Here is a 22,927-nt window from a genome sequence, read left to right on the forward strand (position 1 = left end):
GGTCCAAGAGTGGCTCAAAACAAGGATTTTTGACTGGAATTGGCCACTTTGGGTTACTTTTTGACCCTTGACCTCGCCCCAAAGGGGGATCCGGGGGAGGGGCTCTGGCAGGGGTGGCCCCGCTCCTTCCAGGTCCGCAAGCCCAGGTTCCCGCCCACTGGGCTCAGCCCACCCTGCGGCCGTTCAGGGAGGCCGTTGGCACCCCTGACCTACGACCCCCTTCCCGAGCCCCACCGAGGTCACAGCCGTGGCCTCGCCTCCCCATGCCTGCTTCCCGCCCCCTGCCCATGACGGGCGTCTCCGCGGACCAATGAGCGCGCTGTATCCACCCCTCGGGCGGGGCCAAGCGCCGACCAATCCCCGCTCGGGCGCCCGGCCGGGTCCAAACGCTCCAATCGTCAGCGGCGGCGGGGCGGGCAGAGGGCCGGGGATGGCAGGTTCAACCAACGGGTGGGCACGTCGTCTTCGCGAGGAGGCGTGCCCTGCGGCCGGGCGTGCGGTGTCCGCGGCGGCGCAGGGAGGGGGAGGGAGGTAAACAAGATGGCGGCGGCGTGTCGGGCGCGGAAGGGGGAGGCGACCCGGGGCGCCCGCGAGTGAGGCGCGGGGCGGCGAAGGGAGCGCGGGTGGCGGCACTTGCTGCCGCGGCCTTGAATGGGCTGGGCCCCCCTCGCCGCTCCGCCTCCTCCACACGCGCGGCGGCCGCGGCGAGGGGGACGCGCCGCCCGGGGCCCGGCACCTTCGGGAACCCCCCGGCCCGGAGCCTGCGGCCTGCGCCGCCTCGGCCGCCGGGAGCCCCGTGGAGCCCCCGTCGCCGCGCCGCCCGGCGGACCGGACGCTGAGGGCACTCGGGGCAGGGCGCGCGCTCGGGCAGACGTTTGTGGGGAGGGGGGCGCCTGCCGGGCCCCGGCGACCACCTTGGGGGTCGCGGGCCGGCTCGGGGGGCGCCCAGTGCGGGCCCTCGCGGGCGCCGGGCAGCGACCAACCCTGAGCGGAGCTGTTGGCCGCGGCGGGAGGCCTCCCGGACGCCCCCAGCCCCCCGAACGCTCGCCCGGGTCGGCGGGAGTCGGCGCCCCCCGGGAGGTCCGCTCGGTCGTCCGCGGCGGAGCGTTTGCTCCTGGGACAGGCGGTGGGACCGAGGCGTCGCCGGAGACGCCCCCAGCGAAGTTGGACTCTCCAGGTGTGGGGGTCCCGGGGGGTAGCGACGTCGCGGACCCGGCCTGTGGGATGGGCGGCCCGGAGAAGACTGCGCTCGGCCGTGTTCATGCTTGTCCGTGGGCCTGAGGTCCCCGGAGGATGACCTAGCACTGAGAAGCCCCGGCCGGCCTCCCTAGGGTCCCTGAGGACGAAGTTGACCCTGACCGGGCCGTCTCCCAGTTCTGAGGCCCGGGTCCCACTGGAACTCGCATCTGAGCCGCCGTCCCGGACGCCCGGTGCCCGCCGGTCCGCAGACCCTGCACCGGGCTTGGACTCGCAGCCGGGACTGACGTGTAGAACAATCGTTTCTGTTTGAAGAAGGGTTTTTCTCTTCCTTTTGGGGTTTTTGTTGCCTTTTTTTTTTCTTTTTTCTTTGTAAAATTTTGGAGAAGGGAAGTCGGAACACAAGGAAGGACCGCTCACCCGCGGACTCAGGGCTGGCGGCGGGACTCCAGGACCCTGGGTCCAGCATGGAGGTGGTGGACCCGCAGCAGCTGGGCATGTTCACGGAGGGCGAGCTGATGTCGGTGGGTATGGACACGTTCATCCACCGCATCGACTCCACCGAGGTCATCTACCAGCCGCGCCGCAAGCGGGCCAAGCTCATCGGCAAGTACCTGATGGGGGACCTGCTGGGGGAAGGCTCTTACGGCAAGGTGAAGGAGGTGCTGGACTCGGAGACGCTGTGCAGGAGGGCCGTCAAGATCCTCAAGAAGAAGAAGTTGCGAAGGATCCCCAACGGGGAGGCCAACGTGAAGAAGTAAGTACGGCTTGCTGGGGTCGGGGCCGGGCCGGGCCGGGCCAGTCACTGTGCTGATGATTCTGTCTTCGTTCCTTCTCTCCTCCCTCCCTCCCTTACTTCCTCTTAACACCCTGAGCTGGACCCGTCTGGCGCCTGTGTCCTCCGTGCCAGGGAGAGCGTGGTTGGGGGCCTGCGTTACGGACTTTCACTCAGGCAAGGCCAGTTGTCGCAGCGGGGCGTGCGTTTGCATGGGCTCTTGGACTCCAGTCAAAATGCCCTGGTAGTGAAACCCTCCTGAGAAGGGAGCGGCCCCCAATCCCCTAAGACTAGCCCCTTGGCTCCCCCAGCTGTCCAAGGAGCAGAGGCGCCCAGTGGAATCAGCCTGTGTTTGTTTGGGCCCCGAGAGTTTGTGTGCGGCCGCCAACACGTTTTCTGCGCAGTGTGTGGCCGTTACCGGGGCCAGGCGAAATGTGATTTGTTTATCCTGTCAGAGGGGAACCCTGGGCTGCCAAAAATAACTGTTTGCACCGGCTTATCAGTCAGCAGGAGGGAAACGTAGCCTTTCCTCATTTGCCAGGGATGTGACGCTGGAAGCATCCCTGGCCCCCGGCGCTGGAAGCCCTGCCCGAGGGGGACTGTGCCTCCCTCCCGAATTGCATCCGGAAGACCTTACTTTTCCAACTGACTTCTTCAGGCACGGGGCTGCCCCTGGGCATCCCGGACGCCTCTGCATCTGTGCGCGGAGAAGCTTCTACCTAGGGCAGCACGGGCCGGCCTGAGCCTCTCCCAGCTGGTGGGGGTGGCCGGGGGTGTCCCTGCCTTATCGCAACCAGACACGCTGCACCTGCCGCCGCCTGGCGGGCCCTGCCCAGGCCCTGCTCCTCTCCCAGCCCTCTTAACTTTCAAAACTTTGCCTCCTGTTTCCAAGAAAGGACCTTATCTGCTGGGCTAGGCCTCGAGGGACTGGCAGGGACACCCTGTGCAGGGCACCATGACCTTGGAAGGAGGTCAGGGGAGGGGCTGCTGCGGTGTCTGCTCTCACCTCCCTCCTGCTCAGGGGCCCTGGGGCTCCTGCCGTGTCTGCTCTCACCTCTCTCCCGCTCAGGGGCCCTGGGGCTCATGTACTTTTTTTTTTTTTTTTTTTTTTTTTTTTTTGAGACGGAGTCTCCCTCTGTTCCCCAGGCTGGAGTGCAGTAGCGCGAACTGGGCTCACTGGAAGCTCCGCCTCCCGGGTTCACGCCATTCTCCTGCCTCAGCCTCCCGAGTAGCTGGGACTACAGGCACCTGCCACCACGCCCGGCCAATTTTTTGTATTTTTCAGTAGAGACGGGGTTTCACCGTGTTAGCCAGGATTGTCTCAATCTCCTGACCTCGTGATCCGCCCGCCCTGGCCTCCCAAAGTGCTGGTACTACAGGCGTGAGTCAACGCGTGCGGCCTTTTTTTTTTTTTTTTTTTTGAGACGGAGTTTCACTCTTGTTGCTCAGGCTGGAGTGCAGTGGAGTGGTCTTGGCTCACTGCAATCTCCGCCCCCTGGGTTCATGTGATTCTTGTGCCTCAGCCTCACGAGTAGCTGGGATTACAGGTGCCTGCCACCGTGCCCAGCTAATTTTTTTTTTTTAGTAGAGACGGGGTTTCACCATCTTGGCCAGGTTGGTCTTGAACTTCTGACCTCGTGATCCACCTGCCTCAGCCTCCCAAAGTGCTGGGATTAAAGGCGTGAGCCACGGCACCCGGCCAGCACGCTTCTTAATCAGCATGCGGGCTGTGACATGCGGAAACCAGGGGCACAGGCTCTGAAGTTTGTACTCTGGAGCTGGAGCAGTCAGGGTTAAATGGGAGCGGCTGGGAAGGGCGTGTTTTCACGAGGCCTTTCTGATGTCTCAGTGCCCAGTCTGGACCCGGGTAGAAGGCGTGGCCAGTGCCTTGAGTCAGTGGAGCAGTTGCCTGTGCCTGGTCTCTGTGAGATGGGTTGGTCAGGGGCTAGGCAGAGCCTGTGCTGGGGGTAGCAGGTGCCTTCTAAACGGGCCAGTGACAGTCTCTCTTCCAGCAGTGAGAAACCCACGCTTAGGGGCCGGGCGCGGTGGCTCACGCCTGTAATCCCTGCACTTTGGGAGGCTGAGGTCGGCGGATCGCCTGAGGTCAGGAGTTTGAGACCAGCCTGGCCAACATGGTGAAACCCCATCTCTACTAAAAATACAAAAGTTAGCCGAGTGTGGTGGTGCGTGCCTGTAATCCCAGCTACTCGGGAGGCTGAGGCAGAACATTGCTGGAACCTGGGAGGCGGAGCTTGCAGTGACCCGAGATCGCACCATTGCGCTCCAGCCTGGGCGACACAGTGAGACTCTCTCAAAAATAAATCAATAAATCAATAAATCAATAAATCTGGCTTGAGTTTTGACAAATGTATATGCAGGGTCAATGGGAAGACAGACGCTGGGGGGTGGAAGCCTGACTGTGAGAGTGAGCCCCCTGCTTTCCTGAACAGTCAGTGGAGGAGGTCCTGGGAGCTCAGGTGAGCACCTGAACGGTAGGGCGGAGCCTGAGGGTCTTGGTGGAGACAGGCAAGAGGGTTGCAGGAACGTAGTCTGGCCCAGTGCCTGGGAGAACGGGAGGGAACACAGAGGCAGGGAGGCAGAGGGGTTGGCAGGACCTGGACTGGACTGTGTGTTGCAGCTACCCACAGCTTGACCCCACTGCCTTGAAGTGAGTGATGCACCCTCACTAGTGTTCAGCGTCCAATTTCATCCTGGCCCTGAGTGTGTAACGGCTTTGCCCTTGCGGGGCCCCCTGGGATGAGGGGTGAGCCCTGTCCCTTCCTGGTCACCGTCTGCCATCAGGAGCTGCCCCGCTTACAGCTGTGATTTAGGAGCCACTGCATTTCCTCCAGCCCCCTGGGTGCTGCCAGGGGGTCCTCCTATTCTGGGAGCTGGTGTGTTCTGACTGGAGGCTGCCATGTGCAGAGTGCTGTCAAGGAGAAGGGGTGTCCACTGCCCAGCCCTGAGGCCCAAGGCCTTGGCCAGCCTTGCTGCCAGCGCTGCAGGGAAAAAGCCTCCTTTGTGTGTGGGAAGCTTAATAAACTCCGCTCAGATTGTGTCTCGCAGCGAGTGTCTGGAACCTTCCAGACAAGCCTCAGGCGTCCGGTCCTCCAGTTGGTGTGGAAAGCGTGGGCGATCACCAAGGAGGGTGGGTTGGGGCAGATGGAGCCGGCATGAGTCCCGTCCCTTCCCTTCCTTCCCAGAAAGGCAGCCCTGGAGTCCGTGCCTTGTCCGGCAAAAAGTATAATCTTATTAGAAATAGGAAAGTTCCAAAAAGCATCAATGAGTTAAAAAGAGGGCTGGGCATGTTCGGTCATGCCTGTAATCCCAGCACTTTGGGAGGCCAAGGCGGGTGGATCACCTGAGGTCGGGAGTTAGCCTGACCAACATGGTGAAACCCTGTCTCTACTAAAAATACAAAATTGGCTGAGTGTGGTGGCGCACGCCTGTAATACCAGCTACTCTGGAGGCTGAGGCAGGAGAATCACTTGAACCTGGGAAGCAGAGGTTGCGGTGAGCCAAGACCATGCCATTGCACTCCAGCCTGGGTAACAAGAGTGAAACTCCGTCTCAAAAAAAAAAGAAAAAAAAAAAGGGCCGGGGCCGGGCATAGTGGCTCATGCCTGTAATCCCAGCACTTTGGGAGGCCGAGGCGGTTTGATCACAAGGTCAGAAGTTTGAGACCAGCCTGGCCAACATGGTGAAACCCTCTCTCTACTAAAAATAGAAAAATTAGCCAGGTGTGATGGCGCATGCCAATAATCCCAGCTACTTCATCTGAGGTCAGGAGTTCAAGACCAGCCTGGCCAATATGGCGAAACTCCGTCTCTACTAAACATACAAAAATTAGCCAGGCGTGGTGGCGGGCGCCTGTAGTCCAGCTACTCGGGAAGCTGAGGCAAGGAGAATCGCTTGAACCTGGGAGGCGGAGGTTGCGGTGAGCCGAGATCGCACCATTGCATTCCAGGGTGGGCAAGCCTAGGAGAGAACAGCGAAATTGTGTCTCAAAAAAACAATTAATTAAAATAAAATCAGTGCCATAGGCTGTTTCTGGTAGGCAGTGGGTTCCTAGGGTGGAGCAGAGAAGGGCTGGAAAGGGTAGCCTGCACCCAGCCCGACTCCCCGTGCTTCTCAGGGGACAGCACGGCTAGCTGCTGCTGTGGAGCCCACAGTGGGGTTCTGGGGAGGTGCAGGCAGAAGGCCGCCATGCCTCCCTCCCGCTTTCCACCCCAGTGAGAGTGGGCTCGAAGGCAGGGAGTGTGCCCGCCTTGTGGAGCCTCCGCAGAGGCACCCAGGGCTGCCGTGAGCGCACAGCCTGGCGGTGTCCCACGGCCCTCCCCTTTCCTGTCACTTCCACCTGTTGCAAAACACTGTGCTTTCGTGTCTTGTCTTTCTACCTGTTTGGAAATGTGAAAATCACCGCTGCCGTAGGAAACCGGCCCAAATCCGGGCTGTGGCTCTCCCATCCGCACCGCCCCCGCGGTGTCCAGCCAGGAGGTGGGAGGTGGGCGGCACTCAGTGTGCCTGGTTGCGGCGATGATTGGCAGATGCTTGGACCTATGGTAAAGAGGATTTTCGCGAGCTGGGAGTCAGTCCTGGACTTTGTAGGTCTTTACATCCCAGGCGGCCTTTATGGGGTTCCAGCATCTGCTCAGGCCCCTGCGCCAGCCATGTGAGGCCTGGGTGTCCTCGAGGCCTCTGTTTGTGCCCCTCTCTGGGCAGCGGGAGGGACAGCTCTGAGACCCAGCGGGAGCTCAGGGGCTGGGCAGCCGCAGAACAGCGGGGGTGATGGGTCCACTGGGGGTTCTGGGCTGTGCACACAGTGGGCTTCCGGTGCCCAGCCAGCTGGGGCAGGCCTGGAATGTTGGTTCCTCTCCCAGGATCTGGGGCGCTGCTGTAGCTGTCGAGGAATCAGTGAGGCGGCTGGACGGCCCGTATGTCCCACAAACGCCACCGTATCGCTCAAACTGGACTCAATTTTCTTAACACCTTTTTTTTTTTTTTTTTTTTGGAGACAGGGTCTCACTGTATCGCCGAGGCTGGAGTGCAGTGGCGCAATCATAGCTCTGGGCTCAGGTGACCCTCCTGCCCCCAAGGTAGCTGGGACTGCAGATGTGCGCCACCACACCCGGCTAGTTTTTTGTAGAGATGGGGTTTCGCCATGTTGTCCAGGCTGGTCTCAAACTCCTAGACTCAAGCTATCCGCCTGCCTGGGCCTCCCAGAGTGCTGGGATTACAGGCATGAGCCACTGCTTCGCCACGTTCACCTTTATTTATTTATTTATTTATTTATTTATTTATTTACTTATTTATTTATTTTTGAGATGGAGTCTCGCTCTGTCCCCCAGGCTGGAGTGCTGTGGCACGATCTTGGCTCACTGCAAGCTCCGCCTCAGCCTCCCGTGTAAGCTGGAACTACAGGTGCCTGCCACCACCTAATTTTGTTTTCGTATTTTTAGTAGAGACGGGGTTTCACCGTGTTAGCCAGTATGGTCTCGATCTCCTGACCTTGTGATCCGCCCGCCTCGGCCTCCCAAAGTACTGGGATTACAGGCTTGAGTCACTGTGCCCGGCCCACCTTTTTATTTTTTATTTTATAGAGACAAGGTCTTGCTGTGTTGCCCAGGCTGGTCTTGAACCCCTGACCTTAAGTAATCCTCCCTGGCCTCCCAAAGTGCTGGGATTACAGGTGTAAGCCATAGTACTGGGCCTAAAGTTCACCTTTTTTTTTTTTTTTTTCCGAGATGGAGTCTTGCTCTGTCACCCAGGCTGGAGTGCAGTGGCGTGATCTCGGCTCACTGCAAGCTCTGCCTCCCGGGTTCACGCCATTCTCCTGCCTCAGCCTCCCGAGTAGCTGGGACTACAGGCGCCCGCCACCACGCCTGGCTAATTTTTTTGTATTTTTAGTAGAGATGGGGTTTCACTGTGTTAGCCAGGATGGTCTCGATCTCCTGACCTCGTGATCCGCCTGCCTTGGCCTCCCAAAGTGCTGGGGTTACAGGCGTGAGCCACCGCACCCGGCAAAGTTCACCTTTTTAAAGTGTGTAATTCAGTGGCATATAGTACATTGACAGAGTTGTGCAACTATCACCTCTATCAGCTTCCAGAACATTCTTGTTACCCCAGAAGGAAACCCCGTCTCTGTCAGCCATCACTCCCCATTCCCTCCCCAGTCCCGGCACCCACGCATTCCCTTCCTGCCTCTGGATTGGCCTGTCCTGAACATTTCACACGAGTGGCGTCACACACCGCGTGGCCTTTTGCATCCGGCTTGTCTCACGGAGTGTGCTGTCCTCAAGGGGCATCCGTGCCATGGCCTGGGTCCGAACCTCTCTGCTGTTCACGGCTGCGTCACGTTCCAGTGTGTGGAGGGCCACGCTGCGTTTGACTGCTCATCTGTGGCTGGACACTTGGGCTGCTCCCGCCTCTGCCTGTGAATTGTGGCTGCTTTGGTGCACGTGTGCTCAGCCGGCGTCCCTCTAGAATCCTCGAGGGCCTTGTTTCAGCCGCATCAGGAGGGATTCAGGGACTAGGGCACGCGGGTCTGGAGCTGGGTGTTCCTGGGTCTCCATGTGCCTCCCAGTCCTGCTCTGAGCCATGGGAGGCCGGGACGAGGGCCGGGCCCATCTCTTCCCTGTATGATCTGTTTCTAGGCAGATGGAGGCTCCTAGCCCCACCTCTCTGTGAGCTTGAGTGGCGTTTATGACTCTCCTTCCTATTTCCTGTCCTGCTAATCAACAAGTCAGCTAAACAGTCCATGCTGCCTGGGCAAGCCCAGTAGGCCCCTAACGTGGCAACTTGGAGCGGCTGGCGATGCCCCAAGAGCCGGGCTTCCCCCTCCTGGAGGCTCTTCCTGTTCCTCGCCAAGCTCTTAGGTTTCGCTGGGCCTCCTCTTCTGCTCTTTTTCTGGCTGGAGACGTCAGAGGAAGCCTGGCGATCTAGAGAAGCTGATGTGCACCCAGCATCCCGGAGGTGACTGCCACCAGGCGGGGGCGGCTCCACCCCCACTCCTCCCCTGGCATAAATCGGGGGACGCACGTGCCTGCGCAGAATGCCTTGGTTCCTTTTAATTAAACAGACAACCCAGTGTCCCTTGGTCTATGCTGACCTGCTCAGGAGCGCCTGGGCTCTTCCACGTTTCAGCTGCTGTGCGTCCTGCTGCTGTGAAGTGTCCCCATTGAGGTGGAGGCAGGGCAGGGCACCTTCGGTGAGGGCAGGTCCTCCTGTGCCTGTTTCCCCATCTGTAGAATGAGGGCTCGTGGGGGAGACATGGTGTCGGCAGGTGGTGGCCGGCGCAGGGAGGTTTCCGAGAGGGAGTCCTCCACCCTCATTTGCTTTTAGGGCCGTGCAGCCTCCCGAGCGGCCCCCACGAGGCTCTGAGGCTGCATGCAGGTTGAGCTCCTGGCCTCACTGCCCCTCCTCAGGGTTAGGACTGTGCTGGAGCCTGGGTGGGTGTGGGGTGGTCCCTGCACAGGCAGCAGGAGGTGGGCCAGAGCGGTGCTGGACCTGAAGGCCCGTGGCTCCCTCAGCTCCACTGAGGAGGCTGGAACAGTGTCCTGGGCCACCTTCCCTGCCGGTAGCCGGCTCCTGCTGAGGGAGGCGGTGCTTTCGCCTCCTGGTGGAGCATCAGGCTCTTGGGGCCTGTGCGTCCGAGCATCTGGCCTCTGCTGTCTGAAAACAGCACCTTCCCCGCACCCCCACCACCGCATCTCCTCTGAATAGAAGGCAAGTCTTGCTTCCCAGGAATGGCCTGTGACCTTCATCAGCGGGGGAGGTTAGGGGCACACAGAGCCCTGGGGAACAAGGGGATCTGGGGCTGAGCCGGGCCTCTCGGGCCCACCCCGAGCTCTCCTGAGCAGCCTGGCAGGCAGGAAGGCGCTGGGCCCCGGGGCCTTTGCTGAGCCCAGCCTCAGCCTCAGCGTCCCCCTCAATGCCCTGGGCGCCTGCCAGGCTGTGGACACAGGCCCCGGCCAGTTCTATAAATAACCTTGCCGGGCCCTGCTGGGAATTGGTGCCACCACCACATAGCCCAGAGAGAACGGAAACACAGGGCTTCTCAGCGAGCAGACCAGGCCTGCGGTGACCAGTGGAAGTGGGGGACGCTTTCAGGGCTGGGCAGCCCGGCAGGGCACCAGGCACAGCCAGGGGCCGGAACCAGTTGCTCACTGGCTTCTCTTCTGGGGGACTGTGTCCCTCTGTGCCCCGTCCCCATCACACCTTCCTTTCCCTTCATCCTGCTCTCCTAGCCCCTCCCCAAGCTGGCGGCCCCTTGTCCAGGCCCAGCCCCAGCACAGCCTGCAGCCCTGGCAGAGCCCAGGCCTTGGCCTTCTGAGGTTGCCCTGAGGGCAGTGAGCAGTGAGCCTTGGGACTGGTGCACTGGGAGGGAAAGGTGAGCCAAGGCTTCCTGCAAGAGGCAGCCCTGAGCTGGAGGTGGGGAAGGCTGGGTGGTGGGATACCCCTGACACCCCAAGTTTTTTTTTTTTGAGATGGAGTCTTGCTCTGTCACCCAGGCTGAAGTGCAGTGGTGTGATCTCGGCTCACTGCAACCTCTGCCTCCCAGGTTCAAGCGATTCTCCTGCCTCAGCCTCCTGAGTAGCTGGGATTACAGGCGCCCATCACCATGCCCGGCTAATTTTTGTATTTTTAGTAGAGACAAGGTTTCACCATGTTGGCCAGGCTGGTTTCGAACTCCTGACCTCAGGTGATCCTCCTGCCTCGGCCTCCCATAGTGTCGGGATTACAGGCGTGAGTCACCGCGCCCGGCCCCCCAGCTGTTTCTTATGCTCCATGCTTGGGCTTCCTGTTAAGAATTAAAAAAGAAAAAAAAAACTATGGAGATGGAATTTGCATACTGTACAACTCACTCGTTCACAGTGTACAATTCAGTGGCATTAAGTACATTCACACGGCTGTGCAACCACTACTTCTAATTCCAGAGCGTTCTGTCACCCCAAAAGCAAGCCCCATTCCCATTGTGTCACTCTCCATCCCCTCTACCAGCTCCTGGCCACTCTGAATCCACTTCCTAGCTCTGGATTGGCTTGTCCTGGATATTGCATAGAAATGGGATCCTGTCGGCCGGGCGCGGTGGCTCACGAGCAAGAGATCCAGACCATCCTGGCCAACATGGTGAAACCCCATCTCTACTAAAAATACAAAAATTAGCTGGGCGTGGTTGCGGGCACCTGTAGTCCCAGCGACTCAGGGGCTGAGTCAGGAGAAATCGCTTGAACCCGGGAGGCGGAGGTTGCAGTGAGCTGAGATCATGCCATTGCACTCTGGCCTGGCGACAGAGTGAGACTCCGTCTCCAAAAAAAAAAAAAACAAGAAATGGGATCCTGTCATCCCAGCGCTTTCCGAGGCCGAGGTGGGCAGATGACTTGAACCTAGTAGTTCGAACGAGACCAGCCTGGGCAGCACGGTGAAACTGTCTCTACTAAAATACAAAAATTAGCTGGGCATGGTAGCACACGTCTGTAGTCCCAGCTACTTGTGGGGCTGAGATGGGAGGATCGCTTGAGCCTGGGAGGTGTACTCCAGCCTGGGCGACAGGGAAACCCTGTCTCAAAAAAAAAAAAAAAAAAAAAGGGCGTCACACACTGTGTGTCCTTTAGTGTCTCAGTGTGACATCGTCAAGGTGCAGCTAGGCTGTGGCTCGAGTCAGAGCCTCACTGGTTTTTGTGGCTGAGTCTTGTTGAGTGCGTGGATGGGCTGTGCTTATCCTCGTCTGTGGAAGGGCCCCTGGGTGGTTCCACATCTCGGCTGCTGTGCGTCCTGCTGCTGTGAGCATCTCGTGCTCCGTTTCTGCGTGGCGTGTGCTGTTCCTCAGGGTGCGTGCCTGGGAGTGGAGCTGCTGGCTCACAGGGTAACAGACCTTTGGAGAAGCTGCAGATGCTTCCACGCCCACCCACTGTGAGGACCTTGCTCCTCGTTATTTTTGTTTTTGTTTTATTTTTTCTTTTATGAGACAGGGTCTTATTCTGTTGTCCAGGCTGGAGTGCAGTAGCATGATCACAGGTAACTACAGTCTCAAGTGATCCTCCCACCTGAGCCTCCCGAGTAGCTAGGACTTGAGGCACGTACCTCCACACCTAGCTAATTTTTGTATTTTTAGTAGAGACAGGGTTTCGCCATGTTGCTCAGGCTGGTCTCGAACTCCTGAGCTCAGGTGATCCACCCGCCTCGGCCTCCTATAGTGCTGGGAGAAATGAAGTGTCTGCGACAGGGCGGCAGCTGCAGAGGGGGCTGTGCTCTGTGGCCTGTGGAGGGGGCCGTGCTCTCTGGCCTGTTGTACCCGACCCTTGTGACAGGCAGGTGGGCGTGGCCAACTGGGCGGCAGCTGCAGAGGGGGCAGTGACAGGCGGGTGGGTGTGGCAGGACCCCACAATGTCTCTTTCTGTGGCGTCTCCTTCTTCGCGTGCCCCTTCCTATGGGCCATCCTTCCAGCTTACCTGCGGCCCACCCTCCAAGGAGTGGGACCCTCGGAGTTGGGAGCCCTTGGCAGCGTGGGACTGTACTGTGTGACGGAGCCATCACCAGGGAGGGCTTCAACTCACCCTGGCTCCTGCCACAGTCTGGGCTCCATCTATGCTACCATTGCAGCAGTCTGGTTTCTAGGAAGCAAAACTGTTACTGAGTTACAAAGCTCAATTAAGAGTGTCCTTTGGGAGGCCGAGGCGGGTGGATCACAAGGTCAGGAGATCGAGACCATCCTGGCCAACATGGTGAAACCCTGTCTGTACTAAAATACAAAAAATTAGCCGGCTGTGGTGACACGTGCCTGTAGTCCCAGCTACTCGGGAGGCTGAGGCAGGGAAATCACTTGAACCCGGGAGGCAGAGGTTGCAGTGAGCTGAGATCGGGCCACCGTGCTCCAGCCTGGGGACAGAGCAAGACTCCGTCTCAGAAAAAAAAAAAAAAAAAAAGAGTGTCCTAACTGTGTCCTCCAAAGCCCTCGCCGGCCGATGACAGACTGGAGGGCGCTGTGCTCCCACCCCCTACCGCCCTGAGCCTGGACGCGTGGCCCCTGCAGGGCCCTTTCCCACAGCACTGTGAACTCACAGCTTCTCTCTAGGGAAGGGAGGAGGTACGCCACTTCCACGGGGAGGTGGGGAGGCCGACTCCAGGGATCCAGGCCATCATCCTGACGTCGGGTCGGCTGATATACCCCTGTCCTCTCTGTCCCAGGGAAATTCAACTACTGAGGAGGTTACGGCACAAAAATGTCATCCAGCTGGTGGATGTGTTATACAACGAAGAGAAGCAGAAAATATATCCTTTCCGGTGTTGGGGCCGCGGGGCCTCCGTGGGAGGGGCTGGGGCCCTGGGTCCGCCTGCTGCGAGGCCTGCTCCTCTTCCCGTCTCCTTGAAGGAGACTGGCACACGAGGGCCGTGGCCTTCCCTGGTTCCCCGGAAGTCAGCCATTGTGGCAGTGGCTGCGCAGCTTGCTGAAAGGGGCCCTGAGCCCCGGCCCCTGTGTCTTGGGCCCGTGGGGTGTCAAGACCCTTTTTTCTCAGAGTCTCCTCCCAGGCTAACCAGGGGTGTAGCCAGGGTCTGCCTGAGACAGGCCACGCAGGCTGACCGTTGTGGGCCATTTTGGTCGTGGCTGGGCGTGTCCTCATGTCATCTGTGGACACCCCCATGGGTCTTATGGGCACAGCCTCCCTACGGGGACTTTGCTTCCTGAGGCCCTGTGCCCAGAGCAAGAGCCAGAAGTGGTCCTGAGGCTGGGGCTGTGTTCCCTGAGCCACGCGGTCAGGGGCCCTGGGCCCGTCCTGCATGGACCCGAGCCTGCTTGGGGGGGCGTCCAGGAGGCACCATTCCCTGCCCATGGGCAGGGTAGGGGACGTGAGCCCCGCAGGAACGCTGCCCCAAGAGTCAGCCCTGTCCTCCCCTTCCCCATAGGCTCCTTCCTCCTGGGACGCTGGGGCCCCTGGGCCTTTTCAGAGGGGTGGCTGAGGGCAGGGCGGGCCCTGGTCCCGAGGAGGGGCAGGATGGGTGCAGAGGGTCCCTCCAGAGCCCCTTCTCTGGCCCCCGCGCTCCCTGGGCCTGTGAGTGGGGCCGCCCCCTGAGCTGTGTGTCCTTAGCGCCCCACGTATATGGTGATGGAGTACTGCGTGTGTGGCATGCAGGAAATGCTGGACAGCGTGCCGGAGAAGCGTTTCCCGGTGTGCCAGGCCCACGGGTGCGTGCGCGGGGCAGGGGCCAGGGTGGGGCGGGGGCCGGGGGCCAGGTAGGGCAGGCTCCTTTCCGTGAGGCCACACTGCTTGTCCTGATGTTCATTGACATGTAGGCCCAAGTTTTTTTGTTTTTTTGTTTTTTTTTCGAGATGGAGTCTGACTCTGTCTCCCAGGCTGGAGTGCAGTGGTGCGATCTCGGCTCATTGCAAGCTCCATCTCCCGGGTTCACGCCATTCTTCTGCCTCAGCCTCCCGAGTAGCTGGGATTACAGGTGCCCGCCACCACGCCCGGCTAATTTTTTGTATTTTTAGTAGAGACGGCGTTTCACCGTGTTAGCCGGGATGGTCTCGAACTCCTGACCTCGTGATCTGCCTGCCTCAGCCTCCCAAAGTGCTGGGATTACAGGCGTGAGCCACCACGCCCGGCCTTGTAAAGGCCCAAGTTTTTAAAAACAGTTTTGGGGTCCCCCATGTGTGGCATCCACAGGCAGGGCTGCTGCCAACCTCCCGCCTCCATCTTTGCTGGGCCTGCTGCCTGAGGCCAGCGGCCTGCTTCCAGTCCGTCGCTGGCAGCCGCCTGCCCTGACCGGATCTCCTGGATGCAGGTCTGTGGCCTCAGAGTCAGGGCCCCTTGCTGCTGCAGGACCGCAGGGGCAGGGAGGGGCCTGCTGTTCCAGCAAGACTTTGGGGTGCAGCCGGCCTGTGGCCCACAGGAAAATGAGACCTGTGGACATCCGGGGCCCTGCCAGACGTGGCTCGGCCGGACGAGGGTAGTCACTGAAGGTGCAGGTGTGGCTCCCTGCTGGACCCAGCCTTTCCTCTGTCCTGTGTGCCTGGACCTCTGTGCCTTCCCAGCTGGGCCTGTGGTGTTTGGGAGGCTCCCAGGCAGCTGCAAAGGGGACCCCTGTGAGGGGCAGGGAGGCCTCGGCCCCAGGACGGGTGTGTGCTGCCCGCAGGTACTTCTGTCAGCTGATTGACGGCCTGGAGTACCTGCACAGCCAGGGCATTGTGCACAAGGACATCAAGCCCGGGAACCTGCTGCTCACCACCGGTGGCACCCTCAAAATCTCCGACCTGGGCGTGGCCGAGGTAGGCACGTGCTAGGGGGGGCCCTGGGGCGCCCCCTCCCGGGCACTCCCTGAGGGCTGCACGGCACCGCCACAGGCACTGCACCCGTTCGCGGCGGACGACACCTGCCGGACCAGCCAGGGCTCCCCGGCTTTCCAGCCGCCCGAGATTGCCAACGGCCTGGATACCTTCTCCGGCTTCAAGGTGGACATCTGGTCGGCTGGGGTCACCCTGTAAGTGCCCCGGCCCCCCCGGCACTCGCCACACGCACACTCTGAGGGGCCTCTGCATCTTGGGCAGCTGCCGGCCTGTGGGCGCAGGGCGTGGCCACCGGCCCAGACCCTCTCTGGCCACAGCTGCTAGGGGGTGCTTACTTTATGGAAATGTAACTCATACGGCAGATGGTGGTTCACCCGTGTGAAGTGCGGCCTGGCCCGTCAGGGATCTTCACAGAGTGGCACAGCCGACCCTCCTCCCAGAGCCCCACAGGGAAGCTGGGCGGGTGACAGCAGCTCCAGGCCCCTTCCCCGGGTGGGTCCAGAGGACACTCCCCTCCTACCCCGTAGCCTCCACTACTGGGAGGTGGTGAAGACAGGTGTCCTTGAGTCCACAGGGCCTCTGGTCCAGCAGCCACGGGACGCCTCCGTCCCTGGGGCAGAGCTGGGGCTCCTAGGGCGTCAACCACCTTGACTGACCATGCCTTTCTTCCCTCCCCTCGAAATGAAGCTACAACATCACCACGGGTCTGTACCCCTTCGAAGGGGACAACATCTACAAGTTGTTTGAGAACATCGGGAAGGGGAGCTACGCCATCCCGGGCGACTGTGGCCCCCCGCTCTCTGACCTGCTGAAAGGTGGGAGCCTCGTCCCTCTGCCCACAGCCCCAGGGAGGCGGGGCTTTTGTGCAGAAATGTAGGGTTGGGGGTGTCAGGTGGGGGGCTATTGGCCCCGAGACCCCAGCAGGCATTGAGAGGACTGAGTGGAGAGGCCGACCTCCCCGCAGGGCCTGGTTTGCCGGGTCCCTCAGCTCCACCCTGCTTCTGGGCCCTGTTCACCCTCCGAACTCCCACCCCAGAGGGCAGTGCTGCCCTGCACCTCCCCCAGCCCCACCCTCGGAGGCTCCCTGGCTTGCAGGGTCTGTCAGGCTTGTCCTGCTGCACTTCCCACGCATGGCAGCAGGTGGCACTGGCCGTCCGTCCATCTGCCCAGTGGCCTTGGGAGAATGGAACCGCCCTGGCCGTCCAGCCCAGCCCTGTCTCCCTGCCAGCTGCGCACAGGCTGTCCCCGGCATGTCCCAGGAGTGGAGTGGCCTCTGTCAGGGAGACCGCCTGTGCGCAGGGCCCCCCTTAGGAGCATCCAGGTATCACCCAGGGCCTGACAACAGAGGCTGGGCAGGCGGGGACGGTTGGCGGGGTCTCAGGCCTGTGCCCAGCTGACTGGCTCCTCGCCGGCTTCTCCTCAGGGATGCTTGAGTATGAGCCGGCCAAGAGGTTCTCCATCCGGCAGATCCGGCAGCACAGGTGAGCGGCCCCTGGGGGCAGTGGGGCCGAGGCTGCAGGGAGGCCGGCCATGTGGGCAGCTGGTTGAGCGGGCGCCAGAGCAGGGCGTGGTGGGGGTGCCAGGCTGGGCTGGGGCCAGACCCCGTGCAGCGCCTGCAGTTCTCAGGGCCCAAGTGGGGTCTCTGGGCAGTGCCCTGTTACTGGCCAGACCCAGGCCTTGTCTGAACTGGGGTCTGAGTGAGGACGTGCGTCCGTCCCTGCCCTAGGCATGGAGATGCACCGGGAAGGGCACAGCTGGTCCCGAACACTGGCGAGAGCCTCTCTTTTTTTCCTCCTCCTGGGGCTCCCAGCAGCAGGGTGTGGCTGGGATCCAGCCCAGGGCCCCCAGCTCCATGACAGGGAAGACAGAGCAGCGGGCGGGGTCAGCAGGCCCCACAGTGCCGCCTCCCTCACCTTGTGGGCTCTGCTTTTCTGCACCAGCCCCTGGAGGCCCTTGAGCCCTCTGCTGGAGCCCCTCCGAGCCCCGAGGCCACCCACTGAGACCGGCTCTGGGAGTGGGAGTGTCCGGACCCCTGAGGCGCTGGTGCTGATTGCGCCTTGGGGGTCTCTGCACAGCTCGGGTCATCTGGGCGCCTGGTGGGGACTGGGGCTGCCCCCCGATAGCCTCCTGGGCTGGGATGTGCTCAGGGTCCCCCAGACTTCCTTCTGGCCTTTGCTGGCTTTGCAGCCAGCATCCATCTGGTGGGTGCTGGCTTCTGAGTGCCACCTGGGACACGGGCCTCAGGGTGGAGGGGACATCTGTCAGGCTTGGAGTCAGGTCAGCCTGCCTGCTCCTGGAGGACATGGCTGAGCTTCTGTGGTCACAGCCACCCCTTGCACGGCCTGGTCCCAGCTCCTGAGTGTGTGGCAGGTACCCTGGGCACGGAGGAGCTGGGTCGGACAACTGGACCGCCCTGGTGCCAGCCTGACGGGCGCCACTGCTTCTGGGCGTTTGCAGCTGGTTCCGGAAGAAACATCCTCCGGCTGAAGCACCAGTGCCCATCCCACCGAGCCCAGACACCAAGGACCGGTGGCGCAGCATGACTGTGGTGCCGTACTTGGAGGACCTGCACAGCGCGGACGAGGACGAGGACCTCTTCGACATCGAGGATGACATCATCTACACTCAGGACTTCACGGTGCCCGGTGAGTCCGGCGGGGGCCCCTGCCTGGCTCTGCTGACTCGGCCAGGATGTCCCACGGGAGCAGGGTGCCTGCCTGTCTGCAACAAGGACAGTTTCTGCCCTCTGGTGGCCAATCCCACGTCCCTAAAGCCTCCAGCCCACCTGCAGGCTGCCTCCGCCCTGCGGGCCGCTGGGACACGGCTGAAAGGTGTGGGGTCAGCAGGGGCACCAGCCCAGGCCTGTCTGGCCAGGAGGGTTCCTCAGGCGTCTCTCCGGGTGCTGCCCAGCCAGGCACCGCCCACTGGCCTTGGCCTGAGTCCCAGCAGGAGCAGGCGGGGGAGCCCCAGGGTCGGGGGAGGGTAGGTGAGAGTCAGGGTGCAGGGTGGCCCCTCAGACAGCTGGCATGAGAGAGGGTCCAGTGGCTCTCCCTCCCGTCGTCCCTGAGGCCTGCCCGCTGGCCCTGATGCCGACCGCCCTTCTTCCCTAGGTGGCGAGGAGGCGTCTGAGGCAGGGCTTAGAGCGGAGCGCGGCTTGCAGAAGAGCGAGGGCTCAGACCTTTCAGGAGAGGAAGCCTGGCGGCCGGCGCCGCAGTAGTGCCTGAGGAGGAGCTCAGGGCCTTAGCGTAGGGGCGGCCCACATTGGCAGCCAGCCCCTCCCCGCCATGCTCCCGGCTTGGCTGTGTTCGGCCCAGGGCTGGGCCGTGTCATAAAGAGTTTTGCAGTGTATCTGCAGGTGGATGCTTGCTGCGCTCGGGCTGGAGCCTGAGGGGGCTCTCTGTTTTACTGTTTCAGCGGGAAGTGGTGGGCAGGGGCCGGCCTGAGAAGGGGGGTACGCCAGGCAGGTTGGGATGTGAGGACCCAGTGCACAGGGTCCACCCCCGGGCCCGAGGGTCCCAGAATAGTGGGGGCCCTGCAGAGAGCCCCCCATTAGGTCCCTCAGCACTCCCGGGCCCCTCATCAAACCCCTAAGCTCAGCTCAGTAGCTGGTCCCCAGGAGGGTACAGTGTGGGGGCCCCCGAGAGCACAGTGTATGGGGGTCCCTGGGGGGTACAGTGTCTGGGGGGCCCCCCAGGATGATGCAGCATGTGGGGGCCCCCCAGGAGGGTACAGCATGTGTGGGGCCCCCAGGGTCACAGGGTCTCGACTCCTGGGCTCTTGGATTTGCAGCACCACGACCGTTGCGTCTGGTCTGTTGGAATTGGGAGGTGCTGCTGGGTACCCTGGTCAATGGGGTGTGCTGGGAGGTGGGGGCCCCTCATGGTGCCCATCCTTGGGGCCTGGCTGCAATTTGACCCCAGGCCCAGGGTCTTCTGCCTTTCAGAGCCCTGGTGCCCTGAGACGGGCAGCCAGGCAAATCCCAGGCAGGAGGGCCAGTTAGGGCAGGGCCAGCCCAGGCAGGTCACCAGAGTCCCTACTGGGACGTGGACCACACGCTGACCCCCACGGCCGCCCCTGCAGGCCAGGATCCCTGAGCCAGGACCCGGCAGTGGCTTCCCTCCTGGGGACCCTCAGGCCTGTGTGAGACCTGGGCTGCCCTGGGGTGAGGTGCCTGGGAGGAGAGCAGGGGCTGGGCCACCTTTTTCATGACCCTGCTAAGCCCACTGTGGGTGGTGAGGAGGAGTACCCAGCAGGGGGAAGGGCCGCCGGACCACTCGGCATGGCTGAGGCCTCAGTACTCAGTACTGGGTACTCAGGTGGACGCCCCTCCCACTGCTCAGATGCTGGAGACAGGCTCAACTTCAGGCTTCAGCGTGAGCCCCATCCCCGACCTGCAGAGCCCCCTTGCATTGGGGCAGGACAGCCCGGCGCCCTCGGGTCAGGCCATCTTCTGCACTCTGCCAGGGCTGCTGCATTGGCCCCTGCGTGCCTCCACTTTGGCCCCACGTGTCCCTACCCAGGATGCGGGTCCTGCTGCCAACACCCAGATCACAGGGAAGGGGCTTGGGCTAGATCCTGGGCACCAGTGCAGACAGGAGTGTGGGGTGGGACAAGGGCCCAGTGGCGGCTGTGCCCACTGATGCAGAGCTGGGGCACCTTGTCCACAGGGTCTACCCCACCAGAGACGGCTGGGCGTAAGCTCAGACCTATGGGTGCAGTTGGTGCCTCCTCACCAAGGTTTTTTTATCTTTTGTTTTTGGAGACAGAGTCTTGCTCTGTCGCCCAGGCTGGAGTGCCGTGGTGCGATCTCGGCTCACTGCAACCTCCACCTCCCGGATTCAAGCAATTCTGCCTCAGCCTCCTGAGTAGCTGGGATTACAAGTGCGCGCCAGCACGCACGGCTAATTTTTATATGTTTAGTAGAGACGGGGTTTCACCATGTTGGTCAGGCTGGTTTCAAACTCCTAACCTCGTGATCTGCCCACCTCGGCCTCCCAAAGTGCTGGGATTACAAGCGTGAGCCACCGCGACCGGCCCAAGGTGCTTTTTTAAAGCTAGTGACTTCCTGTGCACATGGGGTGGGTGTGTGGCAAGTTCTGGAAGCTGCTGAGTCAGCCACTGGTCCCTTCTCGGAGCTGGGGCTCTGCACTGGGCACATGAGCTCTGGGGCAGCCCGGGGCGGCCTCCCACTGACTTCGCCCGGGAGGGGCCTTGGGGATGGCTCGGCAGCTAGTGTGTTCGCGGAGTCCTCGCCAACCACCACGGCTCCTGGCAGGGACAGTACGTGGGAGGCTTCCTGCACTTCCCCCTGCCATTGTGAGAACAGTGTCCACCTGGGCAGGGTGGGCAGCCCCAGGCCTGTGGGTTTCACCAGAGTGCTAGTGATGGTTGGTGGCTAGCAGGGACTGGGGGCAGCTGGGGGCCCTGGCAGGCTGAGCTCTGCTCCCCGCATGGTTCAGTGCTGGCATTTCGCATGCCTGGCCTGAGCCTGGCCCTCCTGTGTCCTCACAGGTGAGCATGTGGCGGCTCCTGGGCCTCTAGAACCAATCATGGGCCAGGGTGCCCCAGGGGAGCACGGGAGGGTCCTGCCCTGTCAGCTTGCCTCCTACTCATGAGGTGCCTGCAGTCAGTACCTGGGTGGGGTCCCACCTGGGGCCATGGCAGGTGCAACAGACGTGGTGGAGGGGACACTCCTGCCCAGGCCATCTGCGGGAGGCTCAGCCCCGGGGGGTGCCTCCCAGAGCTGCTGGGGGGCAGCATTTCAGGCTGGATACACCTGGGCCTGACCCGGGGGCGGGCATGGCCTGGGTGGCAGCTGTAAGTGCGTCCCCGTGGTGGGGGCCAGCCAGGTCCCTGTGGCTCTGGGGGTGCGCCCCTCAGCTCAGGCCACACTTGCCGTCTCCCTCCCAGGACAGGTCCCAGAAGAGGAGGCCAGTCAGAGTGGACAGCGCCGGGGCCTCCCCAAGGCCGTGTGTATGAACGGCACAGAGGCGGCGCAGCTGAGCACCAAATCCAGGGCGGAGGGCCGGGCCCCCAACCCTGCCCGCAAGGCCTGCTCCGCCAGCAGCAAGATCCGCCGGCTGTCGGCCTGCAAGCAGCAGTGAGGCTGGCCGCCTGCAGGTGGGGCGCGGCGGGGCCCGGGTGGGGCATGTGGGGACAACGCATGAATGCCACAGCCAGCCGTGAGCATAGCCCGCGCTAGTCAGTCATGGTGACTGTCACGTGGCTGCGCGTAGTTGCCATGTGGCCTTTGGGTGGCTTGGCCACGTAGCAATCCCCGTTGAGGGTGCCGTCTTGGGGCCTGGTGTCTGGCCAGTGTGCTGGTCATGGAGGCCTACGTGTGGCGGGGCTCTGGGGGGGCGTGCCGTCCTCACAGCCACCTCTCAGAGTGGGTGCATTCCGAGGACCCTGCCCTGGGCCTGGCGCCCCCTCCCCATGCCCGGGCTGCTCCTAGGAAAGGCTCATGCTGGGCTCAGCCCAGAGGCTTTTGAGCACCAGTGGGTGGTGGGTGGTGGGGAGGGGCAGCGGCCTCCATGGCTCTGCCGGGGTGCCGCAGGCTCTGAGCCAGCTGCCAAGTATGGCTGAGGCTGAGTCGTGCCGGACGCTGCCCTGTCTCTCCCTGTGTGCCTGCCTCCTCTCCCAGCCCCAGCCCCAGCCCCGGGTGGGAGACAGAGTCCCAGAGGTGTCAGAGACCCTTGTTACCTGCCGAGGATGCGGGGTGGATGGGGGCCTGAGGCTGAAGCCCCTGCCTTGCCACAGCCCCTCTCCCAGGTTTTCGGGGCCACCGCCTTAGTTACATGTCTGTCCCCCAAATGGGTGCCCACAGCCCATCCACCAGCGTCAGAGCCCGCCAGGCCCCACTGCAAAAGGCCACACTTAATGTACCCCGGGAGTGACTCAAGGGTGGCCTTCCCTGGCCTCCCCTGCTGCCCCCCAGGAGTCCGGTAGCCCCGTGACTGTACCTCAGCTTCTCCATCCTCCAAGGGGCCCGCGGGAGGCGGAGAACCGGTGCCCAGGCTGACCTCTTCCGTTCTCCTTCCACCCTGCAGCCCGTGTCCAGGAGCCCCGCCAGGTGCCCGCGCCGGGCCCTCCTCAGTCTTCCTGCCGGTCCCGCCCGCCCTCCCGGAGAGGTGGCCGCCATGCTTCTGTGCCGACCACGCCCCAGGACCTCCGGAGCACCCTGCAGGGCCGGGCAGGGGGACAGCAGGGACCGGGCGCAGCCCTCCCCTCGGCCGCCCGGCAGTGCACGCGGCTTGTTGACTTTGCAGCCCCGGGCCGAGCCTTCCCGGGCGGGCGTGGGAGGAGGGAGGCGGCCTCCATGCACTTTATGTGGAGACTACTGGCCCCGCCCGTGGCCTCGTGCTCCGCAGGGCGCCCAGCGCCGTCCGGCGGCCCCGCCGCAGACCAGCTGGCGGGTGTGGAGACCAGGCTCCTGACCCCGCCATGCATGCAGCACCACCTGGAAGCCGCGCGGCCGCTTTGGTTTTTTGTTTGGTTGGTTCCGTTTTTTTTTCTTTTTTTTTAAGAAAAAATAAAAGGTGGATTTGAGCTGTGGCTGTGAGGGGTGTTTGGGAGCTGCTGGGTGGCAGGGGGGCTGTGGGGTCGGGCTCACGTCGCAGCCGCCTTTGCGCTCTCGGGTCACCCCGCTTTGGCGGCCCGGCCGGAGGGCA

General features: G+C 62.2%; 1 protein-coding gene across 3 annotated transcripts; it reads left to right on the forward strand.

Annotated features, from left to right (window-relative positions):
* The first annotated feature begins 527 nt into the window (after positions 1-527).
* On the forward strand, positions 528-22,805 carry STK11 (serine/threonine kinase 11). 3 transcript variants are annotated; one of them, XM_019015203.4, is made up of 10 exons: positions 555-1,954; positions 13,160-13,243; positions 14,067-14,156; positions 15,107-15,239; positions 15,315-15,451; positions 15,945-16,072; positions 16,681-16,738; positions 17,715-17,902; positions 21,173-21,377; positions 22,307-22,805. In XM_019015203.4, the coding sequence occupies exons 1-10, from the start codon at positions 1,665-1,667 to the stop codon at positions 22,515-22,517; spliced, it is 1,524 nt and encodes a 507-aa protein (XP_018870748.2). In that variant the 5' UTR covers positions 555-1,664; the 3' UTR covers positions 22,518-22,805. The 3 variants fall into 3 exon arrangements, with proteins under 3 accessions (XP_018870749.2, XP_018870748.2, XP_004059689.2); XM_019015204.4 differs by lacking the exons at positions 21,173-21,377; positions 22,307-22,805 and adding an exon at positions 18,368-18,605 and having other exon boundaries at positions 528-1,954; XM_004059641.5 differs by lacking the exon at positions 22,307-22,805 and having other exon boundaries at positions 916-1,954; positions 21,168-21,377.
* Positions 22,806-22,927: the final 122 nt, after the last annotated feature.

Source organism: Gorilla gorilla, chromosome 20 (genome assembly GCF_029281585.2).
Source record: "Gorilla gorilla gorilla isolate KB3781 chromosome 20, NHGRI_mGorGor1-v2.1_pri, whole genome shotgun sequence".
In the NCBI taxonomy this organism is placed as follows: domain Eukaryota; kingdom Metazoa; phylum Chordata; class Mammalia; order Primates; family Hominidae; genus Gorilla; species Gorilla gorilla.

Excerpts from the sequence above, each read along its gene's own strand:
- STK11 (XM_019015203.4), top strand. The coding sequence starts at position 1,665 with ATGGAGGTGGTGGACCCGCAGCAGCTGGGCATGTTCACGGAGGGCGAG. Across the intron at positions 15,240-15,314 it reads CCGACCTGGGCGTGGCCGAG|GCACTGCACCCGTTCGCGGC; the intron begins GTAGGCACGTGC and ends GCACCGCCACAG. Across the intron at positions 21,378-22,306 it reads GTGAGGCTGGCCGCCTGCAG|CCCGTGTCCAGGAGCCCCGC; the intron begins GTGGGGCGCGGC and ends TCCACCCTGCAG.